Source organism: Juglans microcarpa x Juglans regia, chromosome 1D, assembly GCF_004785595.1.
Source record: "Juglans microcarpa x Juglans regia isolate MS1-56 chromosome 1D, Jm3101_v1.0, whole genome shotgun sequence".
Classification (NCBI taxonomy): domain Eukaryota; kingdom Viridiplantae; phylum Streptophyta; class Magnoliopsida; order Fagales; family Juglandaceae; genus Juglans; species Juglans microcarpa x Juglans regia.
This window is the reverse complement of record NC_054594.1, coordinates 11,237,894-11,253,103: the sequence shown is the minus strand read 5'-3', so window position 1 is coordinate 11,253,103 and position 15,210 is coordinate 11,237,894. Positions and strand designations below refer to the sequence as shown.

At 43.3% G+C, this 15,210-nt stretch overlaps 1 protein-coding gene and 1 long non-coding RNA gene across 2 annotated transcripts; one reads left to right on the top strand and one right to left on the bottom strand.

The window, feature by feature from the left end:
• Positions 1-1,165: 1,165 nt before the first annotated feature.
• LOC121234917 (cytochrome b561 and DOMON domain-containing protein At3g61750-like) lies at positions 1,166-4,344 on the bottom strand. The gene is made up of 5 exons (XM_041131063.1): positions 3,941-4,344; positions 2,955-3,351; positions 2,258-2,547; positions 1,702-2,013; positions 1,166-1,613 (listed from the first exon to the last, which is right to left on the bottom strand). The coding sequence occupies exons 1-4, from the start codon at positions 4,178-4,180 to the stop codon at positions 1,732-1,734; spliced, it is 1,209 nt and encodes a 402-aa protein (XP_040986997.1). The 5' UTR covers positions 4,181-4,344; the 3' UTR covers positions 1,166-1,613; positions 1,702-1,731.
• Positions 4,345-4,911: 567 nt separating this feature from the next.
• Positions 4,912-6,111, top strand: LOC121234927. The gene is made up of 2 exons (XR_005934471.1): positions 4,912-5,387; positions 5,581-6,111. It is a non-coding gene; the product is annotated as an uncharacterized LOC121234927 (long non-coding RNA).
• The last annotated feature ends 9,099 nt before the right edge of the window (positions 6,112-15,210 follow it).

The window sequence follows — 15,210 nt, the reverse complement described above, 5'->3', positions numbered from 1 at the left end:
ATTCAATTTTCTAGTAATATGTTTGCCCTCATTGGAGTGAAGACAATCTTTGTAGGCTAGGTGTTCTCTTGTGGTGGAAGTTAATTTCTTGTTGATCTATCTCTAAAACGACCATTAAGTGTTAGAAAATGTGTCATACTACTGAATGATCATTGAGTTTTGCTCGCATTTTATCTGGAGAATGTCCCCTAGTGACGTCAGATTCTAGACTGGGAGTTCATTCATGTCATTTTGAGTGCCATAGGGTTAAGGTTTGTTAAAAACTTAAACTGGTACAAGAGTAGAATCTATTGACCTTCCTCTCTGTTATATTGAACGTGTTTCCTTGGGCTAATCAATGGTTTTGTTCGATATGCAGGTTTACAATAGGGAATTTGATGGACTTTAATGGATCAACTTTTGAGGTGACAATTTTGGTTCTTATATGGTTAGGAAATTTTAACAAATTGGTCACAACATCTAAGGACTTGGTTTTTTTCAATTTCCCCTCCATTCCCATGGGCAATAAACTTGATAATTAATTTGGTTCAATCATATATGACTTCATTATTTTTTTTGCTTGGTTGGGTATTCACTTTTTAGCAGTCTTCTTATTAAAGTTGACTTGTAGCTGTTCCTCTGTCTTTTTTTACAATGAACAATGTTGCCCAAAAATAAAGAAATCCAAACTTTTGAAGTGGTAATTTATGGAAGTAAACTCATATAAGGCGGGTTGGCTTGTTTTCAAGACTAAAATCCAAAATTTTGAAAACTTCTCATCTCATCATTACAACTTTCTCAAATTTTCACACAAAATAAAGTAAACAATTCAACTTTTTTAAATCTCAAAATAAAAATAATATTAAAAAATATATTTTAATAATATTTTATTCAACTTTTTAACTTTAATCTCAACTCATCTCATCTCTGAAGGGTCCGTTTGGATATAGAGGTGAGATGAAATCATTTTATTTAATTTCAACTAATAATCTCACTATTATTTACAACATGGTGAATATAATTTTTGTAACTGTTCACGAGTTGGTCTCCGTGCAGTATATATTTCTGGGACCATTTTGAAGACTGTCCTCCCATCAGCCTTGCCTATCCAGGACCATCACCCACAATCCCTTGTCCCCAATTTAAAAGCAAAAAATAAAAATAAAAATAAAAATTAGACAGCTTGTGGGGGAACAGCACTCAGTGGCTACTACATGTATGATTTATAACTCTTCCACTCAGAATCGGTGTTTTTTTCATAAAAACAATATTCTCGCTTGCTCATTACGTTCTATATACAGACTTTGTACAGAAAAAGAGCAAAAAATCCTCAAAATATCAAAATCAAGAACAACCTCTGTTGACATCAAGAAAACAATGACCACATCAAAAAGCGGAAGTTCATCACTCTTGTTAGTTACCTTGAAAGGGAAGCTGAGATTGATTGGTATTGTCCAATCTGGCAAAGAATAAGAAATCGAGATAGGATCAAAAACCCAGTTCGAACAGGTTGCAGTGGAAATTGACCAGAGTGAGATTCAACCAGCTTGCCCATTTTCAAGATCAGAAATCAACACAAACATATATAATTTCAGACCGCTTTGTCCGAAATGCAACATCGAGCATCAATGATCCTGTTTCAGTAAAGTGGTCATGAAAGTTCAGAATGAATACTTTCATAAATAAAATAATCAAATGAACATTTTTGTGAAGAGAAAATCAAACCTTCTAGACCAAGTAATTGAGTGTAACTTATTCAACCGGATTCATTTGGAAGGATTGATCCATGTCAGTAGCCTTCTCTGACTTTTTCATCCACGCCAATACTTCCAGAACAATGACTGTGAGGATGACTACACTCAGAAGAAATCCGTAGCCTATTTTCCAATCGTTCCCTGCACCTCCAATCTGGATTCCCAACACAATGTTCAAAGCTCCAAAAAAGAGGGCAAGTCTTCCAACCCAATGATGGTACCAATTCCAGAACTTCCGAATCTTGGCCTCCCTGTTCGGCCGTAGAAAGAAAGCCAGAATCTGAACATCAATCATAATTCTCCATTAGAATCCTGATAGTTAATATCCGAGTTCGTCTAGAAGTTGTGTATATGCAAGTTACCAATATATTAAAAAGGAAAAATGCACCTGAAGAATACTGAGTACAATCATGAGATTGAAAATTATTACTTTCAAGTAGTTCAAAGTTGCATTGTGTTAGTTTTTAACAAATAGAATAGATACTAGAGAACTCTTAGATTGAATCATAGTGTTGAGGTTGAACCTGAAGAATACTGAGAACAAGAACAAAGATTCCTATGCCTCTATGCGTTGGAAAATCAGCTTTTATCATATTATAAAGTCGACGTCCGAGTACCACGCCAGCAAGCCCGATGACAAACCCCACAACTTGAAAAACCGAATGAAGGTAGTACCATAAGGGGTCCTTATGCTTGAAGTATCTTGGGATGATTGCTCCAATAGGAAGGATCAGACCCCATCCGATTATACCCAATATCCCATGGTTCTTTTTCATCGGGCCAAAATCAGTGGATGCAACGGCCGCATGAGAACCTGTGAAAGTTAGAAGCAGTATCAGTCTGTGTTCTGCACTGCAGAAAGAATCAAGACTTGTTATTGATTGCATCCAAAGGTACTTAAAAAGTCAAGATAAAAGGGCCACATGAGGTGTGAATAGGGTAATGACTATATACATAGGATTTTACCATGCAGAAAAGCAGAAGGAAACATTTGATATCAGAGTTCTGCTTCTTATGAACTGACATATAAACACACCACTTTCTATGGAACTCGTTACAAACCTCATTAGTTATAAAAAGCCAAAATACCAGTACTTTTTACGGTGGTTGATGTGGAAGGTTTCCACATCAATGGTGTATTGGGTGCATGTGCCAATAAGCAGGCTTGTAAATAGATTTTTTCTAACGCAAAGAACTCAAGTGACAGTAGTGAGAAAAAACCTGGAGAGAAGTCAAACATGATGGTTGTTTTGTCATCATGCTTAGGTAGGTGGGAATGCTTTGGGGATGCGCTTCCAAAAGCCAATATAATTGGTTGCCGAGCAAGTTTATTTTCAAATTTCATCTGGTATGCCAAGTGAATCATGGCCCCATGAATCCCCACATATGTAGGAATACCAGTTAGTGGCAATTCACCTTTGTCTGGTATGACTTGCCATTCCTTGGAACCTTGCAAATAGTATTGCTTGATTTTTGCATGACCTTTTCTATTAAGCCATCCCACCATGGCACTGGAACCAACCATCATACCATCCTTGGAAAACCCCAATCCCACCCAACCAGTGGTGTATACAGCCGACAATATAATGTTTACTACATGATCTTCGTTCTGGGAGTGCTGCAGCAAAAGATGTCAGTACATTAGTATGGATCTACCAAAACGACACTGCGGCCACTTTTTATTAGTAGGACACGTGAATAGAGATCCTTTCTTATTACCTGACCGAATTGAATTATTCAATTCTAGAGAGACATAGACACAAGTTTTACAATAAATATTTAATACTGCCCATATATGATTTCGAGCACAAGGAACTTCACATGAACATTTAATATCATGTTGTGTTAATTTATGTGTTTATATTGGACCATTCAATTCTTTTAAGAAATTGAAAAGGATCTCAATCGGAATCATGACCTCTATAAAAGCTAATTTTTTTTATTACGTGTGAAAGTTTGGAAACATGATTATGTTTTTCACCAACAAAGCCTAACATTTGAGTATTTTAGCCAACCAAAGGACACGCTCAGCAACAGAAACAAAGGCAAAAGCTAGGAACCAAGCAAGGAAAAAGTTCACGCCAAACTAATATAATGGCAACCATCATATGTAAGATCATAAACAGATTAACTTGCTACATCGATCTGACCTCAAAGTATGCTAATCACACTAACTTAAGAAGATTAAATTAGAGCATCGGACTTACCCTCAAGACAAAAGTATTCCAAATAGGTTTACAGAAGACATGGGATAAGTTTCCATATGGCGTAGGAAGGAAACTCAAATCCGTCCCACAAAGCTCCGGCACTTCAGCACGGCCACCACCACCACCAATGTTACCACTCTCATCTGCTAATGCAGGAACGTTCAGCTCCAAGACAAGAATCGAAACACAAAACCCAACAACGACAAGTTGATTCGGAACCCAAGATCTCAGATTTGCCATTCAGAAAACTATTAGCGAAGTGTTGATTCTGGAAACAAAGCCTTACAAGAACAAGAAGTCGGAATGTGATTGTGAAGGAATGTTGTTGAGGCGGTTGAGGAGTCTATATCCCATGGGTTTGAAGGTCATGTATGGTTGGTGGTGAGAGAGCGGGGAGGGGTCGGAATGTGACTGTGAAGGAATGCTGTTGAGGGGTCTAAATATCTTGGTTTGAAGGTGTATGGTTGGTGGTGATGATTGGTTGGGTGGTGGGGGAGGGGTTGGTTGGAAATGGAGTCTCGTTTGAAGGAATCATCATTCCCGCCAATTCTTGCAAACTACGACTACCTACTGCTGGTCGCATTTCTTTTTCGTTCCATTGTTTTTTACCCGCTTAGTCCTAATCTATAGAAATAATTATTTTTCATTTATTTTTCAGAAAAAAATTATTCTTGTGGATCTGCGACTAATACCATGTAATTTCTAAAGAAATAAATATAGATAGAAGCCATTATTGGGAGTATCTATTTTGTACATATGATGTGGCATCATGTAGACCACACATCTCTCCAAGTGAGTGGTGGGAACAATCAACTAGAAGCAGCCACGAAGTGAGTGCAAAGTGCGCACTGCTATAGTGGCTTCTCTCTAGCATTACTATTTCTTGCTCTCATGAAGCATCATTATCCGCTCATTTATTTAATTATCATTACATGAAAAAATTATTCTTATAAAGCCACATCATCCCTCAAATTGATTTAGAACTAAAATGAAAATTAAATAATATATGCAATTGAGTTAATATATTCACAACAGGCAGATTTCACTTCTTGTCTCATTGGTTGAAATTTTGAGACACGCAGAGGCAAGTTCTTTCCATTGCAGTTACCCTCTCTAGCAGACTTACACCTAGACAGTGGAGGACATACAGATTTATCAGCCAATCCACATTGAGAACTGTGAGACTCGTGATAGACTACACACTTGGTATAAAAGCCTTGTCTCGTCGACATCTTTGATCTTCACGCTTTGGGATCTCTGCATAACTAAGAGAAACTCTCTCTCTCTCTCTCCCTTCTTGTTGTTTGCTCTAAATTTCGAGTGAAGGCACAAGCTCTGAGTATGAGGGAAATGCTCAAAATTTCACGCTTTTAGACACCAGAACCCTCATTGAATAGAGGGAGGCCGCCAGATCGTCAACAAAATTTGGTGAAAGCTCACGATGCATGTAGATTTTTTGCTACGATAACACTAGAAATGTCAGTTAATGACTTTTGGCATGTCGGGTTACGATCTATTACATTTTTGTTTCCCATTCTTTTAATATTCTTCTGCATGCATGATACTTCATTTGATTTACTGGCTTTCTTGTTAAAGAGTTGATATTATCCGGTAAAAAGTTTCTTATTTCCTATTTTAAGAGGATTTTTTGGATCTATAAGTGGATCACGACCCCAAGCCGAGATGAAACATTATCTTGGTGGAGTTTCTTTGATTACTTGGGGCATTAAATGATGTCACATGGGTTGTTGCTAGGCAACAATTGGCTCGGCCGAGATGGTAATGCTCTCGGGTCAAAGTCTTGGTCTCTCAACTGACAGGGGCTAGAAGGCGCCATGATCAAGTACGAAGTGTGAAGTTATTTGCAGTGTAGCAAAGAGAGCTAGGATGTACGTAAGACCATGAGAAAGGAGAGATCGTAGCATGCATGTTAATAAATGGAAATGGTTGATGATATGGATTTCATGTTATTGAATGGACCTAAGTCCAACGTTGATGGTTTTCATGATGAGTTTGGACTTGGGGTCCGAAAAATGTTATGAGATACTTTGGACATTGGGTGCTCTGAAATTACTATGGTGATTTATGTTTACTTTAATTGCTCAGAGACGGGAGCCTCGGTGTGTATATCATTTCTTCGATTTTATTTGAAATTCATTACTTCATATTCATCTCCACATCTTGCATTTATAGTTGTTTTCTGGGTTATAACTTAATGAGATTTCCTTGAAATCTCACTATGGGAGTGCCACTAAGGTTTCACTCCTCGAAAATGTAGACTTTGATGCAGTTGTAAGTAATAAGGCAAATACAAAGAGGAGGAGCAAGTGCAACCTAAGGAATAGTTCGGGGGCCTATCTATGAGAAGATATAAATGTTTGTAATACCACTAATCTTTTGATTTGGGTGACGAACAATTTATGGTTTGTAATATTACTAATGATGGTGTGGAAGTGACTTATAGATAATATTATTGTTGGGCAAGTTACCTGCAATACAAGTAAGGCGGTGGCTCGGTGTATGGGTAACCTCCGATGCCTAAGTTAGTGTTCCTTTATTTTTAGGAGAATTTTAATAAATCAGAGAGCATGAAGGTTGGCTTTTATACTGCTAGTTAAGGTGGTCCCTTGTATCCCATGTAAGAGGGAAAGGGTCGTACTCGCGGTGGGTTGGTATGCACGGCTGCTCCCAGTGTGCTCCTGTTAGTGGCAAGGGGTCGTGTCATGCACACTATGGGAGAAATGTCGGCTTACTGTGACATCTGCCAGTGTAGGCGTTTATCTTTTGACGGTGTGACCCTATCATTATGCACGTGTGCAGGGTGCTGTCAAGAATGTCAGCGCCCCGTCACCATAGAACCACCTCTCCTTAGGCCCTGGCCTTGGGCTTCTTCTTCCTTAGGCTCTAGGCGGCTTATCCTTTACAAAACCCGTGGTTGGGGCACAAAGGGGGGTTGATGTGTGGAGTGCCTTCAGCATAGACTCTGCCCAGCTCAAGTGGGATATAAGCATCCCTTCCCATTCGAGACCAACAAAGTATAAGATTTGCATCATCTCCAGTTACCTTGTCAATTCCCACTGTACGCGTATAATAAGAATTTTATAATCATTTCCTTCTTTTGGCAGGTCGTGACATCTGATGTGGGAGGCTACTTGTCACGCGCGACAATTCTCCTTCCCACGTTGGAGGTTGTGTGTAATGGCATGGCCCCACTTTCTCCTGTGCAGCAGAAAATCACATGATTTTTCACCAAATGACACTTGTCACTTCTCCGTCTAGGCAACTCTATTGTCATAGTCACCTATTTAAACTAAACCCCCCTTTCATTTTTTACTTTCTTTCTCCAGTCTTCTTGCGCACTCCTCACTTCTTTGAGCCCATTGTCTACTTCCCTTCTCAAACTTTTCCTAATCTTTTTCTTCCTCTCCCTCCAAGCCCTATCAATGGCACTCAAGAACACCTTTAGTTTTGCTTCCAAGAGCGCTTGTTCATCCCGTCCAGAGGGATCTGCAAGAGTCCTTGGGGGTCCAAATCTCCTTGAGGCTTACGATGAGTCCCAACATTTTGATGGGTGTCACTAGGCCTCGTCAATCACTCTCGCAGACTTGAGGTCATTCAGGAATTCCTTTGGAATGTTGGCACTACAAACTTCGAGGCCCTGGCAAACTGCCAAGGGGTAGTGGACTCGGAGTGGTTTGCCACAAAGGTGGCCCTATAACCCTCGATGTATACCAACGGGCTACAGTTGCCCTTCTGCCGCCTAGTCCATGAGATTTTGAACATCCTTCGCTTGGCTCTAGCCTAGCTCCACTCCAACATGTGGAGGATCTTGTTGTACTGTTGTATAGTTTGACACATGGTCCTAGGACCCCTCGGTGAAGTCTACCCATACCTAACCGCCAGGGAGTTCTTATTTACGCACAACGTGTTGCACCTGAACAACAACCTATGCAATTTCCGTTCTTGGGCGAGATGCAAGGTCACTCTCTTGGAACCCTATTTTTCACACATCAAGGACTGGTTCAAACGATTATTCTTCGTGATGGGCAAAGGTTGTGAGTTTCCTGCCGAGGAGGCAGCCCACTGAGAGTTCCTTGTTTACGCCATTTGGGGCATCATACTGGACGATAAAGAGATCAACCTGAAGTTGATCGGGCATGAGCAAGCCTGGTTAGAAGCAGTCTACACTTGGGAAAGAGCTCACCCATATGATGTCGACTCTGAGGCCTTGCTGATTAGGTTCAATATAGACTACTTCCTGACTTCCCTAGACCAATCTTGCTTCAACGGGAGAGGGCTACTGGAGAGCCAATCGTCTTCTTGGGGACGAAGGGGGAAGAAACCTCGCATTGAGGTTGAGGAGAAGTCATCGAGGTCGGGTGACAGTGGCAGCAACTTCGCGCCTCGAAGAAATGCTCTTGTGGGTCAATTCTCCCACGACCCTTCCTTTTTCAAGAGCCACAAAGCCCGTCCATGAACAACTGCATCCTTCGATGAGTGCCAGTGCTTCTCGAGCCGAGCGGGCTCTGCCTCCATGGCACCCCGAGCTCCCACCTCACCAGTAGCGTGCAAAGATCCCACCCCGCTAAACAACATGGGGTCAACAGGAATCCTCAACTGTGGGGAAGAAGAGTTAGAGATGGCCTTCTTTGTGGCCTTTCTTGAACCTCCCCTGAAGGACTCTCAAGTTTTCGTTCCACCGCCTGAGGTCCCCTTAGAGTTTGTAACCTCCACCAATGCAGGGGATTTCAAAGCAGCTGGGGATGCCAAAATGACAACGTGCTTAGGCAACATCGAGGAAGTCGTTTCCTCACACCCTGACTCAAATATGGGGTCATCTCTAAGCCGTACTTAGGTCATGGATCTTGATGAGGATAGGGTCTCCATCTTGGAGTCCCCCATCTTTGTGTGCCCTGAGGTCGAGGTTGTATAAACCACAGCCTTGGAAGGATTTGTTGAGGTGGCTCCTCCTTTGGCCGTTGCAAGGACGTTGGAAGACCCCATAGTTGAAGAATGGGTGATTTTGGTCATTCCTTCTAGCTAGGAATAGTCAAAGCCCATGGTGATGACCGAGGAGGACCCTCCTATGAATGTTGCTGTTAGCTCTACGTGCGCGCCCGCGCGGGGTGGGGGGGGTACTCGAGCGAGTCCCTATTGCAGAGCAAGAAGGAGGGGGCTTTCCTACCTGAATTCGCCATAGTCCCTGAGGCTAGGGAAGTATGTGGGCAAGGAGGTACACCCATGCATGAGGCTAAGGCAGCAGCCAAGTTGGAGGCACCCAAGGTTGATGGCATTGGGATGTCATTTGGTGGGGACATAGGAACTTCCTCCTAAGTCCCTTCCTCGCCCAGATAGAAGTTGGAGCGCAGGGGCCAGGATTTTGGGGTTGAGGAAAGTGGCACTTATCGCACCAGCTTGGGCTTCAATCGGACCCTACCTGAGGCCATTAATTGGAAGGCCAACAAGCTGAGGGTATTCTTCTCCTTGATAAGAATTTCCTTTTATTGATTTTCTTCCGTTCTTTTTTGTTTTTTTTTGCCTTGTTGATATTCTTTTGCTTTGCCAGGGAGTCGATCAACTAGCCACCTTGATCATGGAGGAGAGAAGAGACTTGGAGGAGGAGGTTCGGGTGTTGCAATCCCTCACCACCTTGGCCCTTGTGCAGGTTTGACATGCCAACAAGGAGCAAAACAAAGCCAATGAGGCCTTTGCCCAGGCAGATGCCAGTAGAGAGAAGAAGAAGGAGAAGATCACTAAGTTACATAGAGAGATAGCCATCCTTTAGAGCAGCTAGCCTAGTCCTACGAGGAGTTTGGCCAGTGTCTCCTCCAAGCCAAACTTGTGGAGGAAGAGTAGGACAGCTTGCGCAAGTCGTTGGACCTCTTTGTGGTGGAGCTGGAGAAAGCATATCACTTTTGTCTCCGCTTCGAGGCTAAGAAGGATGGGTTTGCCGGGTTGCATGAGGCGGATGTGAGGTTTGGGGGAGGTCGGGCCATCTTGGACCTTTCCCACCTGGGTACTCATCTCGAGGGAGGTCGGGCAGTCTGGTGACTTGTCCCACCTCTCGTTTCTTGGCGAGGTTTGAGTGAGGTCAGGCGGTTCTGGACTTTTCCCACCTAGGTATTCATCTCGAGGAAGGTCGATCAGTCTGGTGACTTGTCCTGCCTCTCGTTTCTCGGTGATATTTGAGAGAGGTCGGGCAGTCCAAGACCTTTCCCGCTTGGGTACTCGTCTCGAGGGAGGTCGGGTAGTCTAGTGACTTGTCCCGCCTCTCATTTCTTAGTGAGGTTTGATCTCATGAAATACCCTGCAAAGCTTAGCACAATTTTGTAGGGAAGATAATTTCATTCATAATCTTTTCAAAAGTTTTGCACATACATTCCCTAACACATTTAATTAAAGTATTTTCACAAGTACTCTATGTTCCAAGGGTGTGGTAGCTTGTTTCCTTGGGAGGCTCGAAGCTAGATCTTGGCCTATTGCGAGTCGTAATGACGCACTGACCTTTCTATTGCAGCCCCAACTTTCCTTCCTCTTGGGTAGTCATCCTGTTTTGCCTTAGCACAAAGTCGTTGACTTTGAAGGACCTCGGTTGGACTCTCCTATTGAAGTAGTATCCGACCTTTCTTTTGTTGATCGCTATCCTTGTCTCGGCTTCCTGGCTTTTTCTTCTAGTAGGTCCAATTGTTCTTCTAATTTTTTTTTTATCATTAGAGCTTTGATTAAAATGCTGGACCCTGTAGGTCGGCACTCCTACTTCCACGGCACTCCCTTATTGGTGTTCTAATTATGGTCTGGTACACCCATGGAACCCCGGTAGTTCCTCCACCTAGTTTCCCTTCTTCTTCAATATCCCAAGCATCGTCTTGTTGGTCACTTCAATTTGTCCGTTAGCCTATGGGTGACCTGTAAAGGAGTATTTGAACTTGATTCTCAACTCTCTACACCAGCCTCGATAATGGTTTGAGTCAAGTTGTCACTCGTTGTCTGATATTATGCTACGGGGGATCCCGAGCCTATAGACCATAGTCTTCCATAGTAACCGGGTAATGTTGTTTATCGTAATTGTCGCTAACGCTTCCGTCTCTACCCACTTGGTGAAACGACTACTACAAATCTCATGCTCCATTACTTGGAGGCAAGGGTCCTACAAGTCAATCCCCCATTGAGCGGACGGCCAAGGGGACATGATCGATGTCAGCTCTTCTAGCAGGCAATGCAGTATTAGGCATATTGTTGGCATTTTGGGCATTTACGGACAAATTCTTCTGCATTTTTGAAGGCGTACAACCAGTAATAACCCATTCGTACCACCTTTTCGGCTAGTGCTCTCCCGCCATAATGGTTTCCGCACACCCCTTCATGTATCTTGGCCAGTATGTATTGTGTTTCTTCTAGTGAGACATATCTCAGAAGGGGTGTTGAATGACCCCACTTTTAGAAGACTTAGTCTACCATAATGAATCAGGCAACCCGATTTTTTACCTTCCGTGCTTCCCATTGTTCGTCAGGGAGTTCGTTTGCATTAAGGTATTTAATCACCTCTAACGCCCATTCTGGTGCTCTCGGTCTCACTTCCAAGACTTCGACTCCCATGACGGGCATGTCCACCATTCTGATGATTGTTTGTTTCTATAGGGGGAGTCTTCCTCCCTGAGGCCGCCCGTCTAGTTTGTCGGCCCTTTCGTTTTCTCCTCTTGGTATCTGTTGAATATGAAAATATTGGAAGCAGTCGCGTTTTTACCATATTGATTGCAGGTATTTCTTCAACTTCTCGCTCTTCATCACAAACTCTCTGCGAACTTGGTTCACCACCACTTGGGAGTCTACCTTTACCTCCACTTCAGTGGGCCTCAGTGTCTCAGTGACCGTTAGCCCAACCAACAGAACTTCATATTCTACTTCATTGTTGGTGGTCTTAACTGCTAGCTTGATCGCGTAATGGTGTTATTTACTGCTATTCGTAATGATATGCATCGTTACTTCCCCGCCAGCTCGATAGGATGAGCCATCGACAAAGACCTACTGGAGTTTTTCCATATGTGCATCTTGGGTTTCTTTGGGGAAGTTGGTGAATTTTGAGATGAAGTCAGCCAGCACTTGTCCTTTTATTACTGTTCGAGGGAGGTATTCAATATCAAACTCACTTAGCTCGATTGCCCAGTTCATCAAGTGGCCCAAGACATTTGGCTGTTGCATGAATTTCTTCAGAAGGGCCTCTATTAGACTTTGATTAGGTGAGCTTGGAAGTACGGCCTCAGTCGCTAGGCCGTCATCAGAAGTGCGAAAGCCAACATATCCATCTGGGGGTATCTTGCCTATGCTCCCGAGAAGGCCCAGCTGATGTAGTAGACCGGTCTCTAAAACCACTTCATGTCTCTCACCAAGGCCGAGGAAACGGCATGGCGAGAGATGGAAAGATACACGTCAGAGCTTCTCTAGGCTCGACTTGGCTGAGGAGCGTGTGGGCTGGTTAGATACTCTTTGAGTTTCTCAAATGCTTGGTCACATTCGTCGTCCCAAGTTTGAACCTTCCGTAACATTTTGAAAAATGTTAAGCATTTGTCAATCGACTAGGAAATGAACAGGTCAAGGGTCGCAACAGCCAGTCTCTACACTTTGTTCATATCGAGGTGGAGACATGTATATGATGGCCCTTACTTTCTTGGGGTTGGCTTTTATCCCTCTTTCTAACACCATGAAGCCCAGAAACTTCCCCGAATCGATACCGAAAGCACACTTAGCCAAATTGATCTTTATCTGGTACTGTCTTAGCACTACAAAAGGCTGGTAAGTGGCCCACGTAAACATCCCCATTTCACCCTATATGGTTGGGCGCTTGCTTTTAACGAGCAAGTCGTCCACGTAAACGTCCCTGTTTCACCCTATATGGTTCTTCAACATGCGATTGACCAACCGCTAGTAAGTGGCCCCCGCATTCTTGAGCCTAAACGACATGGCCCGATAGTATTACAAACCTCGTTCCATGAAGAAAGACCTTTTTTTTGTGTTGTCTGGGTTCATGTGAATCTGGTTGTACCCAAAGCAAGCATCCATGAAACTTAGCATTTTGTGTTCGGTCATCAAATCTACAATCAAGTCAATCCGTGGTAGGGGAAAGCTTTGTTCAAGTTGATGAAGTCAACACACAACCTCCACTTCTTCTTTGACTTCTTCACCAACACTACATTGGACAGCCATTCTGGGTAGTGTGACTTCTTCGACATTGCCAACAACTTCTGGGGGTGGTGGAGGTGCTGCCCCATAGGCTGGGCTTCCATCGTATGAATCTCTCTCGCCCCAGTCTTAACTCTTGTACATAACATTCCCATGACAGCACTTGCTCACCACGGACTTCCCCGATGCTATTGGAAATTTCATGTTTAGATGGTAAATCGATGTTACCGCCTTCAGGTTATCAGGGTGGGTCGCCCTAATATCGCATTGTAGGACGATGACACATTCATCACCAAGAAGTTGGTCATCATCGCAGCCTTGTTTATGCCTTCCAGACCAGAATCAACAAGGTAATGGTTCCTACTAGCTAAACATGTCCCCCAAAAACCCTTTGAGTGGCATGGGCATCAGCTGGAGCTGGTTGGAATCATTACCCATCTTAATGAAGGCATCCTGAAAAAGGATGTTTGTAGAGTTGCCGTTGTCGATAAGGATCTTTGGGGTTGTGAAGTAAGCGACGAGAATGGTTACCACTAATGTGTCTTCGTGAGAGTACTGAACCTCTTCTTTGTTATCATCTTCGAAGGAGATGGCTGCTGTAGCCGGGCTCCTCCTTCCTTTGTGGTGGGCCATTCCACCATATAGACTTCTTCATAGTGTGCCCTCCGGGTGTGCGCCTTTCTACTAGATGTGGTGGGGCTGCCCTTGGCAAATACCCTAGCTATAGTTCGAATCTCGCCAGTGGGACTGTTTATGCAAGTAGGGGTTCGCCCATGGGGGATTCTGCGGCAGCTCTCGCTCCACCCATTGTTTTCTAGGGCTCTCACATCTTTGTAGTCTCTTAGATCTCCCCCGATCTTGCACCGTCTCCCTCCTTGGGTCCGTCGAGTTTTTGGTTGGTGAGGAGCTCCAGCTCCTCTCTTTTCCTTCTGAGGGTGACACAATCTTCGATGTTGTGGGTCTAGTTCCTGTGAGAGGTGCAAAATCAGCGGTAGGCCCGATCACGGTTGTCGGCCCCTCGGTTATCTGTCCTGCCTTCCTACTACACACTAAAGCCGGATCGTGCATGTAGGGGCCCTGCCCCTTGAGGTGCCAGCTTCATACCGCCTCCTTTCTTGCTACCCTCCTTTGACTTTTTCTAAGGGCTTTGATTGTCCTGACATATTGGACTTCCTGTTGGCCTGCTCCATCTTATTCTTTCTCAGGGAGGTCAACGCTCGAAAAGTGTCCTCGACGTTAATGAAGCCATCCTCTCTGTCCATGAATTCCCACAATGTCATGGGATTCTTCCTCGCCAGCTCTATCATGAATGGATTTTAGGGCCACACGCCCCTAAGAAGTGATGTCAGAGTGATCTTCTTATCCTGGTCGTTTGTTGTCATGCATTTTTTGTTGAACCTAACTAGGCAGGCCTTCAAGCTCTTATCCTTATTCTATTTGCCATGAATTTTGTTAGGAATAATTTGGCCAACTCACCAAAACTGTTGATCGAACTGGGTTGCAATGACCCAAACCAGCCTCTCGCAGCTCCCTTTAAGGTCAGCAAGAAAGCTCTGCATGCTATCTCCCTGGAAAACTCATCCAAGGTCATATAGGCCTTGAGGGTCTCCAAGTGCTCGAGAGGGTCTTTAGACACATCATACATCTCCATTTGTGGAACTCGAAACTTTGGAGGCAGTGGTGCCGCCATCACCTCCGTACAGTAGGGTAAGTCCGTGCTGATGAGCAATTGGTCAACTGACGACGAAGCTCCCATCCTTTTTGCCATTTTCCCATACTTATATATGAGGCCGCGTAACTCGTACTTATATATCTACTTAAACCATCGAGACATGCAACACAAGGTTGCATATCCTTGTTCATGATAGTTAATATGCAATGCATCTAACAGTATGCAATAACCACAACGGATAAGGGTGACTAAATAAACTTATGCTAGAATAAACTAAAATATCTGAATGTCATTCATAACCATCATAAGTTCAAATCATAAGGTAGTATAATCTTCGTACAATTATTCATGATAATAAGTCTCCATGGCTAAATAATTGCTTCATGTGTTTTAATGCACGAAGGGTTAAAGGTATAACCAT

Excerpts from the sequence above, each read along its gene's own strand:
- LOC121234917 (XM_041131063.1), bottom strand. The coding sequence starts at position 4,180 with ATGGCAAATCTGAGATCTTGGGTTCCGAATCAACTTGTCGTTGTTGGG. Across the intron at positions 3,352-3,940 it reads GGAATACTTTTGTCTTGAGG|CACTCCCAGAACGAAGATCA; the intron begins GTAAGTCCGATG and ends CTTTTGCTGCAG. Across the intron at positions 2,014-2,257 it reads TTGTTCTCAGTATTCTTCAG|ATTCTGGCTTTCTTTCTACG; the intron begins GTTCAACCTCAA and ends ATTGATGTTCAG.